The sequence below is a fragment of the Lichenostomus cassidix genome, chromosome 17, assembly GCF_008360975.1.
Source record: "Lichenostomus cassidix isolate B80296 chromosome 17, HeHo_3.0, whole genome shotgun sequence".
Lineage (NCBI taxonomy): Eukaryota > Metazoa > Chordata > Aves > Passeriformes > Meliphagidae > Lichenostomus > Lichenostomus cassidix.
Window position 1 is genome coordinate 10,035,919 of NC_139497.1, and position 16,440 is coordinate 10,052,358.

At 49.8% G+C, this 16,440-nt stretch overlaps 1 protein-coding gene across 16 annotated transcripts in view; it reads left to right on the plus strand.

Moving 5' to 3' along the window:
• ZNF618 (zinc finger protein 618) overlaps positions 1-14,476 on the plus strand; it is a 160,431-nt gene extending 145,955 nt beyond the window's left edge. For 9 of the 16 annotated variants that reach the window (XM_085076468.1, XM_085076474.1, XM_085076472.1 and 6 more), the window contains 3 exons: positions 4,097-4,198; positions 4,333-4,446; positions 5,620-14,476. In XM_085076468.1, the coding sequence (XP_084932594.1) occupies positions 4,097-4,198; positions 4,333-4,446; positions 5,620-7,133 (1,730 nt within the window). In that variant the 3' untranslated portion in view covers positions 7,134-14,476. The remainder of the gene's footprint in view (positions 1-4,096; positions 4,199-4,332; positions 4,447-5,619) is intronic. The other 7 variants (XM_085076466.1, XM_085076478.1, XM_085076475.1 and 4 more) reach the window with 1 other exon arrangement.
• The last annotated feature ends 1,964 nt before the right edge of the window (positions 14,477-16,440 follow it).

The window sequence follows — 16,440 nt, forward strand, 5'->3', positions numbered from 1 at the left end:
TTTGTCCTTGCTGGTTGTCCATGGCAGTTTCTGCTGCCTCTACTGTGTGTCCTGACCATCGTGTTCCTTACTCCAAGCTCTGGTACTGAAATGCAGCATTTTGAGTTACAGCTCTGGGTAACACCGAGTACAGGAGTTGAGGTGTCCAAGGGGACAAGAGCAGCTCACTGGCAGGGTTGAGCTGTTCCAAGTTGGAAGCCTGTGCTGCCTGCAGCTTCCTCCTTCTCTCTTCTTCACCAGTGACCCATGGGGGTGGTGCTGAGAGCTCCACCCTGTGAGAGTGGATCTGCCCTGGTATGAGGTGCCCAGACAAGCTGTGGCTGCCCCTGGATCCCTGGAAGTATCCAAGGCCAGGCTGCACAGGGCTTGGAGCAACCTGGGATAGTGGAAGGTGTCCCTGCCCATGGCAGGGGGTGGGACTGGATGAGCTTTAAGGTCCCTTACCTACCCAAAGCAGTCTGTGGTTCTGTGGTTGTACATCTGAGTTCCCTTGGTCACGGAACAGGGCTGGAGGGAGCAGGTATCTGTGATCTGGCTCCTGTCATGTCAGCAAAACTCTGTCAGTGGCTAAATCCCCTCTGCCCATTTCAGGATTAATCTTGTTAAACTCTTCTTTTATTATTTCTCCCTGCTCTGTTTAAAAGTCCCTGCCCTCTGCTTGGCTGCCTCCTCCTGAGATCTCACTGGTGCTGTGACAGTGAGTGTGTCCATGTCTTCTTTAGCTGCTTTCTGCAAGCACCACCAAGGCTGTGCTCTGTGGAAGCCACTGTTCCTTCCTGTGGCATCTCTGAGTGTGTTGCTTGACAGCCCTGTGCTCACATCTCTTCCCTTCTTCCCCATGTGCAGCTGGGGCAAGTGGGTGGCATCGGCTGCTGTGGGATGAGGGCAAAACAAAAGGAGAGGCAGGAAGACTATAGACAGCGTTGGTGGGTGTCGAGCTCTGGGTGCAGAGAGCAGTGAAGGCACACAGGGCTTGCCGTTGTCCTGGCAGCATTTTGTTGCCTTCAGTGTGACAGGAGGTTGTAGTGAGGTGAGGGTCAATCTCTTCTCCCAGGGAACAACCGGCAAGGACAATATGGAACGGCCTCAAGTTGTGCCAGGGGAGTTTCCATTAGAAGGGTTGTAAAAGACCCCAAGCTCAGGGTAGGAGTGGAGTCACCATCCTTGGAAGTGCTCAAAGAACATGAACATGTGGATGTGGCACTTGGGGACATGGCTTAGTGGTGAATGTGGTGATGCTGCTGGGCTGCTGGTTGGACTGGGTGATCTTAGAGGTCTTTTCCAACCTAAACAACGCCATGATTCTGTGATTTCCTTATCCAAGAAACAGCGTTGCCCCAATATCTGTGGTGTCTGGTAGTGCAGTGACCTTGCACTGGTCAGCAGAACTGGTGGCACAGGATGCACAGACTGGGGACACAGGCATGGTAGTGGTTTATTCCTGGCTCAGGGAGCGTTTCATTATGGGGATGCAGAGAGCCAAGACACCCAAATGGGTCAAATGCTCCCTCAGTCCATGTGTTTGGTTTGTCCTGTCTAATGCAAAGGGCTGATCTCTTCCAATGGCTGTGCTGCCTCCCCTGGACCTCTCTCACAAGGGACAGAAGCCAGGGAATGGTGCTGCTGTCCTCGAGGTGCAAAATCAGGGACATATTGGCTCTTTAGTCATTCAGAGGTCTGAGCCTGGAGGCTGGAAGGTAATAAGGAGAGATTATAGCTTCATAAAGCATCTACACAGTGAGAAGAAGCAATTAGAATGTAAATTGGGTGCTGAAAGGCAGAAATAGAACAGCAGAATACTAGGCAGAGGAATTTGTTCTGTAATTACACTGAACAATATACAGCTTTGACTCCCTTTAGAGTACTTTGTTCAGGTCGAGTGCTGCCATATAATGCCCTTCCTGCAATCTAGGCCTAAAAAACAAAAGGAAGACTAGGCTGAACCTGGATTATAGGATTGGAGGCATGAAGAAAAATTAAAGAACCATGATCTGTGTAGTTCACAGACTGCCTGATAAGGAAGATGAGGCTGAAATGTACAAATCTCATTAATGCCACACTGAATGCCAGCAGATATTTGTATATAATAAATCCCCTATTATTAGGAAATAGATAAAAGAGTTATGGTGAGGAAATACAGAGGATTTCTCCCCCTACCTATCCCTCACCAAGACAAGGAAGATCTGAACCATGAACAAAGTCAGTAGGCAACATCCAGCACTTTCCTTTGCCCACCCACAGATGTTTGGAGTTGAGCACACTGGTGACATTAGCTCAAGAGCAATTAGTCGGGCAGATGCTGGGGGAAAGGTGATGTGTCACACCCAGTCACTGGAGCACCTCATGCTCTTCACATCTCTGCACACCTGCAAAGACCAGCCTGGGGCTGCAGCCTGAGCATGGCAGCACTCTCTGGGTACCCAGCACGGCCCGAGAGCTCCCTGGGCACACATGGGCCTCAGGCTGTCCCAAAGGCTGCCCTGGCTCTGTCATGTCCTGGGTTGCTCTTAGGTATTGATCTGCACTGTGCCAGTGCAGTGCCCACAGGTGACTGAGCAGCCTCTGGCTGTTGATGGGCAGGCCTAGAGTGCCCTGGCAGTGAAGGGCAGAGCTGCTTGTATTGGAGAGGACTTGCCTGTAAGGAGGAGAGCACTGGAGCTCCATCACATCCCTGCTGGTCTCCCTGCCTTCCCATGGGGAGGAGAGCAGCTCTGCCCTCTCTGCTGGCCCCCCAGAGCAGTCTGGCAGAGCCATGTGTGCCTCAACTCATGCTTCTCTGCCCAGAGCACAGGGCAGTGTCACTGCACTCTATGTTGGTGTCCCTAGGCTGCAGGTGCTGCCATCTGAGCTGGCCAGCCTGCACTCCCTCTAAAATCAGTGGAGAAGTCAGTGACTCTGGGTTAGTTTAGACCACAGTGGTTCTTAGTCTACCAGAGGATCCAGTTCTGCCTGGGTGAATGACTGGCACTCATAAGCCTGTTTTGCACCACTGAGTGTAAAAGAAGCCCTAAGGGGCCACTTCAAAGAGAGGTGTGTCTGACAGATGTCCAAAATTAGGTGACATGAGTCCAGCTGTGATGAGCAAATGACCTGTTCTGTTTTCTTTGGTTTTAATTCCATCCTTCTGCTCAGCCTGGTCATCAGTCTCTCCATCTTTCTGCTTCCTCTTCCACCTCATTCCACTGTGCACTGTAATGTTCCTTCACAATCTGTTTCACAGCACCATTTCATACTGAAGCATACTAAGAACTAGAAAATTTCCTCTGGAGGGTGGGGAGAAGTTCTTGAGGCACAGGAAAGAAAAGAACGTGGGTACAATACAGTATTTACTGATCTTACCTGCATTTCCTTGGAAGATCCCTTCAGATTGGCAGCCAAAGTGTTTGACCCAGTTACATACACAGAAATAGGAGCACAAACACAAAGGCTTCGGGGGCAGTTGGTGTCTGCAGCCATAGGATGGGATGGTCTTTGCTCACACTCGAGAAACTTTGGTGTTTGGCTTCATGTTTGTAGTGAAGCAGCAGTGAAAGCCCCAGTGGAGATGGGCTGTCACTCCTCATGGGGAAGCTAGGTATGAAGATTGCAATGAGACCCTTAGATCCAGAGGAGCTGAGCATGGCTTGAAAACCAAAGTGCTTCCCAGAGAGAGCAGGGCAGCCACCTGCAGTGCAGGAAGAGGCAATGAAGGAGCAGAAGGATCAGTGTCTGTTCCACCTCATTTCAGAAGCAAATGAATGGTCCAAATCAGGCTGAACTTCCATTCCTCCTGGTGTGCAGCTTCAGCTCCTCAGGAGACATTCCTTAGAGTGTGCTGATGGCATCAGGGTCCCTGGGGCACAGAAGGACATGTGGCACATTTCAGGCACATTTTGGGAGGTGATGGGTTGTGAGTCAAAAGACAGTTTCAAGGTCCCTGAGGGTGTTTGTGCCAGCTCACTGAAAGCTGCCTAAAAGCCACAGAGGCTGTGGTAGGTTGTTGTCCCCTTAGTTAAAGGAACCCTGTGTAAATGGTGAGCAGTTGGGTAGTTTCCCCTTCTTTGTGCTTTAAGCATTATTTTGTGCTTTTAACTCTTCCATGTCTCTTGGCCCACAGCTGACAATGAGAACAACATTGCCTCCAGCCAGCCCAGGTCACCTCTCCCCGTGGTTGAAGAAAAGTGGAAACCACAGCTCCAAAGAAATAATGCCAACAACAGTATGTAGCAGCTTCTCACTTTGTCCCTGTCCAACAGGTGCCTTAGGGGTGCAGCAGTGATGGGCACTGCACAAGGCCCTTGTCCTCACCAAACTGTGTTTGATTTCATCCTTAATTCATGTCCTACCTGGCAGAGCAGAGCACCCCTTCCCACTGCAGGAGTGCAACAAAGAACCCGAGGGTCCTGGAAAGGTTTGCGAGGAAGATGCATTTGGTAACTCCTGGGAGAAGAAAACTTCTGATCCGAGGTCAGACTTCCTCGCCTGGAGTTAAAAACACTAATCCAGTCATCATGGTGTGACATAGGCATAACCTGTCACTCCCTGGGCTGGCAGGCAGCTGCTGTCTAGCTTTGTCCCCAGTTCTTCCCATGAGCTTTTGCTTCACCATGAGAAAAAGGAAAATACAGCCCAGGGGAACTCAGTGCCAAAGCACTTTGAGCTGAGTGAGCTGAGCTCTCCACCAAAGCATGGAGAGGGGTGAAAAAGCATGGTGGTTTTGTGTTCTGGTATGGTCAAAAATGACATTCACATTGCCCAAAATGAGCCACAAAAAGTGGGGTTGGTGGAGGTCAGAGGAAGAAATGGGAACTTGGGCTACAGCACTGTTTGAGCTGGTGGAAGTTGCTTCATAATTCACTGGAGCAACTCCTTTAAAATAACTATCTCAAAGAAAAGAACTAAATCACAGCAATGGAAAGATGTTCTCATATGGAGTCAGGCTGAGAGAGCTGGGGGTGTGGAGAGGGGAAAGGAGGGGAGAGGAGACCTTAGAGCCTCTTCCAGTGCCTAAAAAGGGCTTACAAGAAAGCTGGAGAGGGACTTTGCACAAGGGCCTGGAGGGACAAGATAAGGGGAAATGACTGCAAGCTGAAGGAAGGCAGGGTTAGATAGGATATTGGGAAGGAATTTGTCCCTGTGAAGGTGGTGATGCCCTGGCACAGGGTGCCCAGAGTAACTGTAGCTGCCCCTGGATCCCTGGAAGTGTCCAAGGCCAGGCTGGACAGGGCTTGGAGCAGCCTGAGATAGTGGAAGGTGTCCCTGCCCATAGCAGGGGGTGGGACTGGATGGGCTTTAATGTTCCTTCCAACACAAACTAGTCTAGGATTCTGGGATTTGGTGTCCATCTTTCCATCTGGGCTGAGCTGTGACCATTCCCACTCCAGGGACAGGTTGCTGATCTGCTCCCTGCTGCTCTGAGTAAGAGCAAGGCCTCTGAGTAAGAGCAAGGCCTCTCGGGAGGTTCCTCTGTCCAGAAACCTTGTGGGACCAAATCCACAGTTGGAGTTGTCTATTCCATCATCTGGGCATGTTCCACCTCTTTGGGGATCTCTGAGAATTGCTTTGTGACTTCTCCCTGCTGTCTCCTGTTGCAGTGATGCTGATCTGGTCCTTTCTCTGCCTGCTTGTGTTTCCCTGCAGCGTCAGCGAGCGGCTCGGTGGGGAACAGCGCGATCCCGGAGAAGGAGCGGCAGAACATCGCCGAGAGGCTGCTGAGGGTGATGTGCACCGACCTGGGCGCCCTCAGCGTGCTCAGCGGCAAGGAGTTCATCAAGCTGGCGCAGACGCTGGTGGATAGTGGGGCTCGCTATGGTGCCTTTTCTGTCACCGAGATCCTGGGCAATTTCAACACCCTGGCTCTGAAGCACCTGCCTCGCATGTACAACCAGGTGAAGGTGAAAGTCACCTGCGCCCTGGGCAGCAACGCCTGCCTCGGCATTGGGGTCACGTGCCACTCGCAGAGCGTCGGCCCTGACTCCTGCTACATCCTCACCGCTTACCAGGTGGAAGGCAACCACATCAAGAGCTACGTCCTGGGCATTAAGGGTGTAGACATGCGAGACAATGGTGATTTTATCCACCACTGGGTGCAGAACGTGCTGTCAGAGTTTGTGATGTCGGAGATCAGGACGGTGTACGTGACGGACTGCAAGGTCAACTCCTCGGCGTTCTCCAAGGCGGGCATGTGCCTGCGCTGCTCGGCCTGTGCCTTGAACTCGGTGGTGCAGAGCGTGCTCAACAAGAGAACGCTACAGGCTCGCAACATGCACGAGGTGATCGAGCTCCTGAATGTGTGCGAAGACCTGGCGGGATCCACGGGCCTCTCAAAGGAGACCTTTGGCTCCCTGGAAGAGACCTCTCCGCCACCCTGCTGGAACTCGGTCACCGACTCCCTGCTGCTCGTCCACGAGCGCTACGAGCAGATCTGCGAGTTCTACAGCAGGGCCAAGAAGATGAACCTCATCCAAAACCTGAACAAACACCTGCTCAGCAACCTGGCAGCCATCCTGGCGCCAGTGAAACAGGCCGTGATTGAGCTGAGCAACGAGAGCCGGCCCACGCTGCAGCTGGTGCTGCCCACCTACGTCAAACTGGAGAAGCTGTTCACTTCCAAAGCCAACGATGCGGGCGTGGTCAGCAAACTCTGTCACCTCTTCTTGGAGGCGCTGAAGGAGAACTTCAAAGTTCACTCGGCACACAAGGTAGCTATGATCTTGGACCCTCAGCAGAAGCTGCGGCCTGTCCCACCCTACCAGCACGAAGAGATCATTGGCAAGGTCTGTGAGCTGATCAATGAGGTGAAAGAGTCCTGGGCAGAAGAAACAGAATTTGAACCTTCAACCAAGAAGCCTCGTGCAGCAGGGGAAGCCACAGCAGCTCAGGAAGAAGATTGGTTCGGGAAAAGTGAAGTCTATGATTATTTGCAAGAACCTCTCTTCCAGGCCACCCCTGACCTTTTTCAGTACTGGTCGTGTGTTACCCAAAAGCATACAAAACTAGCCAAGCTGGCCTTTTGGCTCTTAGCAGTGCCTGCTGTGGGTGCGAGGAGCGAATGTGTAAATATGTGTGAGCAGGCGCTCTTGATCAAAAGGAGGCGGCTACTCAGTCCAGAAGACATGAACAAACTCATGTTTTTGAAGTCCAACATGCTTTAAGACTGTCTTTTAATTAAAACAAAACTTTAAAACACTGTTCCAAACAAAGAAAAAGAATTTTAAGTTCTAAACACTGTGGACCTCATTATGAATGCCCCTGGAAACCAAGTGCTTTTTTATATATATATAAAAATATAAATATATATAAAATTAAGTTTGAAAGGAAAGCTGAGCACGGGAGAGAGACAGCCCTCTGCCAGGAAGGTGCTCCTTTCCATAGATAGTGTGTGGACTTGACAGACTTTCTAATGTTTTCAAGTGGGCAGACGAATGGGAGGCTGATGTTCTAAAGTCTTCAGGCAGCTGAGATCTAAAGTGACTTGAAGTTTCTTTTGTTTCTCCTCCACCCCACCTTTCCTCTTGTCCCCCTGGGCCATCTTGCCATGGATAATCAGACTCCATTGACCAGACCAGTTCTGCACTGGACTTTGCTCCTTTGAATAACTGTACACCTTGAGGGCACTTGGCTGCAGCCTTCTTGGCACAGTGCATGAATCAGGGCAGCTGTGTTCCATCAACACTGGTATCTTTAGAAATCAGGAAGGGAGGCTTTAAGGTTTTTGATTTTTAACTTTATTTTTAACCTTTCCATATCTTTTTCTTCCAAAAGCCAAAAGTTACTCCTGTATCTCTCAAAACTAGTTTTGAGTTTAACATGGTAGCCAGTGATTATAAGTCTGATTTCAAACAGAGAGGAATGGTTCATGGCAGAAATGTTGGTAGTTGTTACATTTCTTGGCTTTATATTTTTTTACAGCAGAACTTTTCTGAACTCCCAGTGTTAATTAGCTTTTCTGTGAATTTTGTACGTCAGGTGTTCTCAAACTTGTTCTAGAGTAGCCCATTTGCAATTAAATAATATTCTTATGGGAACCACAGCAGTCGTTTATGTGGCAAAGCCTGGAAACCAGGAAAAGCAAATGGTGACAGCACTGGTGGCTGTGGGCCACCAGTGAGCTTGCCAGGTCTGCCAGAGAACCCTTGTACCTAAAGTTTTTTGTTAGAAAGTGTTTCAGTGACACACAAACCACCCTTCCCAAGGCCAAGGACAAACCAAGGTGTATGATTTTTCAGGGGAACAAAGCTCACCAGTTTTGTCAAACTGGCGTTGGAAGGAAGCTTGGAGAAGTGCATGGGCTCAAAGATCCTTCTGAATGTAAGTGCTCCTGATTGAGTGCAAAGAATATCTTCCCTTTTTTTTTTGGAATGGTTTCCTCTAGTGGCACGAATGTCTTCTTGATACCTACAGTGCATTACACTACTTGTTCTGTTGCTGACCTGTTCTGGCCAGGGAGGCCACGGGCCCTGAAACATTCACACGTAACTGGCTTACCCCAAATGCAATTAGAGATCCCCATAGCCCCAAACCATCTCAGTCACTCTGCTGTCCCCAAGGCCAGAGCTCCTGCAGGCACAGCTCCCGGGCTGCTGGACAGGGTCTGTCAGCTTTGGTGCCTCTTGGACAATTCCCAACCTCTGGTGCCAAACTGCATTTTTCACCACTGGGACTTGTATCCCAGAGGAAAATTGAAGCAAATTCTTGTTTTTTCAGCAATCTCTCCTGTTTCCAGGAGCTCAGGAGCTGTGGTCCTGGTGGCGTGGGAGGGTTGGAGGAGGGACTGGCACTGCTCAGAGCAGGCTGGAGCCCTTCAGCAGCACGGGGGTTTTGCTGCTGGCTGACACTGCAGGGGGAGACTGGGAACCCTCTTTGAAGTGCTGCTGTTGTCCAGATATTAAACCAGGATCCCACCTGCCCAGCTCTGCTGTAAGAGAAGTTGCAAGATTCAATACATGAGAAATAGTAAACCCAATCTCTCAGGCTTTGTGTGCAGATGCTTTGAACCTCACGGGCACTCCCTGACACCTGCACTGCCACAGGACTCAGGGGCACAGTTTGCACGCTGGACCCTTCCCCACGCCTGGGTCATGAGGACAGACCTCGGCACCAGCTGTCTTGTCCTCTCCAGCCCCTTCAGCCTTCAGTTGCCTTGAGGCTGGTATTGGGGTTGACCTCTCAGCACTGTTACTGCCATCAGGCCAAAACCATTGTCTCCTAAAATGTAAAGTTTTTGCCTAAAGCACACAGCCTGCCACATGAACAGGAGCTGCCAAGGCAGAGGCTCTTGGGCACCTGATTTCCTTGGCAGTGGCAGTGGAGGGGTTGGTTGTAGGGCCAGCTTTCCTTCTTGCTGGTTTTGTTTCCTCTTGTTCAAACCCTGCTGGCCCATCCACCAGCTGGACCTGTGGTAGCACAGCTGTTTGCAGGGCAGGAGAAACCTGTGACAGGCAAAAATGAGGTCTTGAACAGAAACCTGAGTGAGTGAGATGTATGCTGGGCCCACTGGTACTCAAGAGCAGGAAATCTTGGCTGGTGAATGTCTCCCAAGCAGGATTAGCTTTGGGCACAGAGTGTACCACAGCTCAGCTGATGTCACAGGGATGAGGATTGGCAGTTTCTTCTCTTAATGGCACATTACACCTTTTTGTGTGGTTCACCTGAGACCTGAGAGCTCTTTGATGCTCAGGGGAACATGCAAAGCCCTTGCATTCCTTTGGAAAGACAGCTCCAAGCCCCAACACTGCTTTGCTAAGGGATGACTTTTGTAGCATTTGCCAATTTGTTGTGTTGTCAGTGTGTGAAGCATTGAGGGTGGGGAGTGGGCAAGGCAGAGTTAGCACAGCTGTAAATCCCTGGAATTGACAGTGGGGTAAACGGCAGGAATTTGTGCCCAGCAGTAAGCAGGACTGTGGTGCAGACAGAGGGCATGCAGGCAGGAAAGCCACAGCCACCCCTACCTCCCGTCCCAGCTCCCCTTTCTCTTCTCACACTGTGGGTTTGGCACCATACCTGGGTTTTCTTGTGGTGCTGACCAAAGAGAGGGATGGGCTGACCCTCTCCCCATCCCAAAAACTGCCCTCCAAGGCAGCTTTGGTTGTAGTTGCACTAATAATGGATGTCAGACAGTGATGTTGGGTAGATGAGATTCTCCCAAAGACTCAACAGGTAGAAAGCAAGAGATAACATAAAGGCCTAAAATGGAGCATTCTCAGAAGTGGGTGAGAAGAGGAGCTGCTTGGGCAGCCCCTTCTCCAGAGACTCAGTGGAAGAAGGTGCAGCTTTTGCTGACTCTTGAACATAGTTGCAGGGTGTTCAGCTCAGAGGAGCTACTCATACTGGGTCTGCTCCAGGCTCTCTCTGGGTCACTTAGGCTTCAGTAAAAGCAGAGAAGCACATCCGTAGCACATGTATGTACCTTAAATGCCAAGCTTTTGCTCCTTTTCCCCCTTCCCTCTTCAAGGCTTGAATTCACATTCTAAAATACTTTACCAAGGTCTGAATTTTGGAAGCTCTTATTTGCCAGATTGCCCCAAGCCAATGTGCTCTGTTCCTGCTCTGTGGTACTTGGGAGGTGTGGAGCAGCAGGGGTGTTGTAGGGACCACTGCTGGTCCTGGGCTGGGAGGCTGCACAGGAGAGGCTCTGAGTTTGGCCAGGGCTGTCATGAGGTTCTGCTCCATTCGAGCTGGGAGGAGAAGTCCTCAGAATTGGGATCATCCTCTGGTAGGTCATGTTGGGAATTCCCCTTCTCCTGGTTAGTTTCCTTTAATCTCCCTTGTGAAATGTGTCAGGATATAGAAATGGTGTGTGGCCTCCAGGCATTCCCCTGTTCCTGCTGCTGACAGTACCTGACCTTGCAGACTTCTCTTTCTGACTTCACAGTTTGCTTTTGGGAGTGTTCTGACCTTCAGCTGGGGAACAAATATCAGCAGATGAACCATGAGAGGGAAGGGCCTGTCTGAATATCCTCATTACTGGAAAACTGAGTGGGATAGAGGCAGAGCTCTTCAGGAGGCTGCTGCTGTGTGGGTGCCTTCATCAGGAAGGATTTGTGTCCTGTGTCTCTCCTCCCCACACCTCTGGCAGTAGGCAGTGGTTGTATTCTGCCTTGCAGGATGGACTTGGTATCTTGCACCCAGGTTGAGTTGACATGGAGGTGAACTTCCCTTTCTGTCTGAGCTCTCTTGCCTGTGCTAAGGAAACTGCTTTGGGTGGATTTGAACTGGTGCAATCTGCAAAACTTTCTGTGAAAGCTGGCTGTGGGCTCAGGTCTTGTCTAACTCAGTTGTTCAATCGTTGCTGGTTAAAGCAGTTTAACTTTGAGCTGAACTGGTTTTATCATCCACACAAACCACCTGCACTGGTTTATCTGTGCTTGCTGGGCAGAGAATGTGTCCAGCAGCAGCTCAGGGAGTCATGACCCTTTTGTGAATTTTGCAAATGAATTTGCAGCAGATGCTCTCAAAGCTTGGGAATGACTGAAAATAGAGGGGACACACTTCTTGAAATGGCTTGAGCTCTAAATGGTGGCGTTGGAGTGTTCAGTGAGATGGCTCAGGTGGGTTGGGTGGCTTTTCTCCAACTGTCTGCAATAACCCAGAAGGTTTAGCATGCGAAGGAATTACCAAAAATATTTGTGTTGGTGGCTGAGTCTGCTCAGAGGGATGAGTTCCACTCTGGACATGGTGAGCACAGGACAGGGGACTGGAACCTCCTGCTGCTCCCACAGTGACCTGGGCATTTCTAGACAGCACCATGTTCCTGATAAATCGAAAGACATTAAAAGAGCAGCCAGGAAGGTGTTCCAAGGCTGGGAGTGCTGTGTTGTGCTGAGGAAGGGCTTGGATCTCTGTTTGCACCTCTTGGCTGAGGGAGAGGCAGGAGGTCCTGTGTGTGTTCACACAGGAAGGGACAAGTTGTTCCCTATGGAATAATTAGGAGTAATGGGATGAAAATAAAAAATATATTAAAGGCAGATTCTGGGAAACCTATTCAGGGAGGAGAACTCTGTTCCTCTGGGAGGAATCTGTGAATGTGTTCTGAACCCTGTTATTGAAGACAAGGCTGCAGAGAGGAACTCTCTCCATGAGACACGAGGCTGGACCTTGCCAAGAGAAAAGGAACTGGGTGTAGGGGTGGGAAGTGTCAGATTCCTGCCCAGAACCCTCCAGGAGGGTTTCCAGAGCCTTTTCCTCCCCATCCTCCCACTCTCCCCCAGCACCAAGCCCTTCCCAGCTCTCAGTAAATCCATCAGCCAGCTTCCATCAAGGAGGGAGGTGACAGAGAGGAAACCACCAGTCGAGGAGCAAATGTCCTGTCAGGCCTTACACTGCTGAGGTGGGGAACTGGAGTGGGGGAGAGGATTCAGTGTTTTGCTGCTTCTGCTGAGCTTTTTCTGCGCTACACCGTGATCTTGGGATCCCTTGGGAATGCCCAGACCCATGGCTGAGCTCTGTGTCAGATCTGAAGCTGTTGCTCTGTAGCAATAAGAACTCCCTTTTCCCATTTGTGGGACCTGTCCTTGTGCCCCAGCTCCATCACCTCCCTGGGGCTTCTGGAATTTCCCCTGAGCAAAGCCAGCAGAGCTCCATGTGGGACAGGCCTGGGGACAGTCTGCTTAGCTAGGCCAGAAATGGTGAACCAATGACAGTGGGTTGCCCTGAAATTTAATTTCATCTATTGAATGTTTGTGGGATTTCTGTTTAATATTGGGTTTAGTTTGGCTGCTTAGTTGAGTTTTTATTCCTGCTAGAGTCCTTTGTTTGTAACTTTGTGAGAGTTTTGCTCACACAGACGACAGTGTATCCACTGACCCTGAGGGCTTCCTCATCAGTAGGCAGCCGAGCTGGAATTTTTAGCTCCTGAAACAAGGAACGATGACTGGCAGGATTTTCTGTAGCATCCCTGACAGTGGGACCTGGGTGAGCAGCTCAGCCTTAATGATGGGAATATTGTAGGGTAGAGTTGATGAGCACAGATACGTCCAAACCTTGCTTTTTACAACCAAAGTTCCTTAAAAAGACACTTCCAGCCTCGTTGGCCTTGAATCCTTGTTCTCACCTCTGGGGGTTCTTGCGGTGGTCTCTGCAGTGATCGTGGATAGGCTGGGAATGTTTTTTCCAGTGGGCTGGGGGGTGGGAGGAGCGATTACTTTTCCCATTGCTATGGAGAAGGACCTTTCCACTCAAGGAAGGAGACGTGTGTTCTGGAAGGAGCCACAGGAGCTGTTTTCCATGGTCCCTTGAAACAATTGGTACTTTAATACTCCTTTTTTTTAATTCTCTAAAGGAAAGCTGGTAGTGGATGAGCTGCACAGTGGTGACAGGTGACAGCCCAGGCTGTCAGTCGGGGGGAACACTCTGCCCAGGCCGTGAGGATTGTGGTCCACGCTGTAGCCAGACAGTGTCATGGTGACATCCAAACATCAGGAGATCCTTGTTTGCAGCCAGGCTGAAAAGAGAAGCTGTTCCTCACTCATACGTTCCATTTCCCAAACCTCCTCCTGGGAGCTGAATCTTGTTTCACCAAGCAAAGGATTTAATGTTCTCCTGTCCCTCCTGGCCCTCCCTGCCCTCAGTAACTCGTGTGCATTTCCTTCCTTTCTGTAGATGCAGATGTTCTAGGCAATACCACAGAGCACCCGCGCTGCGAGTGCAACCATGTCATCTAAAAAAATACAAAAAAAATATACAAAAAATATACAAAAAATATCTTTTTTAGGCCAGAGTTTTCTACAGGTATTAATGAATATTTTTCTTAATCCTTATAAGTTTTATGTGTTTAATATTTCTTAATACCGGTAGCATTAATTTATACTTTTGTAGCAACACAATATTTTTATAAACCGCCACCGCTGGCTTTGTCTTCATAACGGGAAACGTGCGGGCAGCTGGCCCCGCGCTGTACCATGTACTGTATTTAAAAGGTTATCTAATGTCACACTTGCTGTGTTAATAAACAAAACAAAACCTGTTTGAAGTCTCATGTATTGTTGGTGTGGATCAAATGACTCACTAGAGAGCAATATTGCACGGGATTGAGTTGCTGATTTTCATTGTGATATGCGAACGCTTGAGGCCAACTCAAGTTTTGAGGTTTTTTTTCCTTTTTAGGATTTTGTTTCATTTTTGTTTTGGTTTTTCTTTTCAGCTAAATAAATTCAGTGCTGTTTGAAACTTAGACTGACGTCAAATGAAAAGGATTATTAAAGAAAAAAAATCAAGGTGTTTAAATGTTGCTGTTTTTACAAGTCTGTTGCTGTCTGAATGGAAATATTCCACAAGAGAGGAGGAATAGTTCCACTTAGCTTCCAAAGGGGCCGAGCGCTTCAGGCCAGAGCTCGGTTATTTGGAAATACCTTAGAGACATGTTTCTGCAACATTCTTTTCAGAATTGATGCCAAGGCAGAAGACAAACTGTAACTGTAAGAAAGCATCCGTTGCTTGAGGATTTTCATGTCAGTGTTGTATTTATGGTTTTACAATAAAACAACCTTTAGGAAAAAAAGTGTCTGGGGTTTTCTGTATTTTGAGCTTGTGGCAGGTACATCCCCAGTGCTGATGTGCTGTTGTGAGGAGGGAAGTCCATGGAAGCGACCTTGGTCCCAACAGTGGTGTCTGACTAATCCTACAGAACTGTGGAATGGTTAGGGTAGGAAGGGACCTTAAAGCTCATCCAGTGCCACTCTCTGCCGTGGGCAGGAACACCTTCCATTATCCCAGGCTGCTCCAAGCCCTGTCCTGTAGCAGTGTGTCTGATTGGCACTGCATATCTGCCTTCTCTTATCCCATATTTAGTTAATAGCTAGAAAGTTCTTTACCCGGAGTGTTATTATTGGTTTTAAAAGTTCTGTATCTTCCCTCCTTGCATCCCCATTCCCTGAAGCTCTTGTCAATCTGTATCCCCTGCGTCCCGGTTGGCTATCCTCTCAAAACCCCTCCCATCTTTCCATCCCTCTTAACCCGATGTTCGCTTCCGCTCGGTGCTCTCGGCTCCTTGGAACCCACCGCCTCCTGTCTCCTCGTTCCGTCCCGGTCACATCTGCCTTCTCCTCCCCGTCATCCCTGCCAATAAACCCTGGATTCCAAAGGCTGAGAGACTGCATTTCCTTTATTTGCCGAGGCTCCTATTGTCCTGTCTTCGAGAAGCCAGCCCAGGCTCGGGTCCCACAGGTCCCGGCTCCACCCTGCCCACGGCAGCGTGGTAAGCACACGGGGGGAATCTCTTTTGTGGGGTTTCGGGGTTCCCCTGCGTCCCCAGAACGAGAAAACCTCACTGTCCAGCCTGGCCTTGGACACTACCAGGGATCCAGGGGCAGCCACAGCTTCTCTGGGCACTCTGTGCTGGGGCCTGCCCACCCTCACAGGGATGATTCCTTCCCAATATCCCATCTAACCTGCCCTCTGGCAGTTCACAGCCAATGAACTCAGCAGCAGAACTCCACATCCCATATCCCTTGGGCACCCAGAGCTCCCCAAAGCATTTCCCAGAGCACCCTGTGTCCCACACTCTGTTGCCGGTGCCATGAACTACTCCTGTGTCTGGGAGATGTTTGTGTGCAGCCAAAAGGACTCGAGCCCCTGGCTTAAGGCTGCTGTCCCTTGGTGTTGTGTTCAGCCCACCAGGCAGGTTCAGCTCAGCTGGGTGTTTGTGCTGGGCAGCCTGAACTCCAGTGCCAGCTTCTGCTCAGAAAGTTCCACCTGTGTCAGCAGATCCCTCTGGGATTGATTTCACTGCAGGGGAACAGAGGCTTTGGGGTGCTGGGTGGGCACTGAGCTCCTCCTCAGGTCAAGGCCCTTGGCAGGTGTTCATGGTGAGAGCCCAAAAGGGCACAGAAATCCGGGCACAGAGGCCTGACCTGCACCAGGGCACACAGGGATGTGCTAAGGAGGGGACACTGACAGTTCTGTGTGCAGGGCCTTGCTGATGCACTCTGGAGCTCCAGGATCCACCTCCAGACAAACAGAGACCACCAGGAATTGTTCCAGGGGAAGCAAGTACAGCGACCAGGGTTCTGAGGGGGAGGCCGGGCCTTAAGGTGGAAATTCCAAGGCACATTGTCCATCACATCCCTTCATGTATCCTTTTCTTGGACCTGTTTTGTTGTCCTTTGGGGTTTTCTAACCTTGCACCACTCCCTCCAAAAACACAAGGAAAAAAAAAAGCTTTGTTAGAGAATTAGGAAATTTGTAGTGTGACTTGGGGAAAAAGCAAAACGCAAAGACATGGAATGACAATGGGTCTGGCCATTGGATAAACTCTTGGCTAGTGGTCAAGTATGAAGATAAACCAAAATAATAAACATAGCCATCAGTATTTAATGGTGAGAATGGCTGTGAGGGAGTTTGCAGGAGGTTTGCTGTAAAAGAGATTTCAGTAAAAAGTCAGATCAGGTGCCCTCAGATCCTACCCGATAAGATTTGTGATTTGTTTGAAAATCTAAATGTGTAAAGTGGGTAATGTAAAGCCAA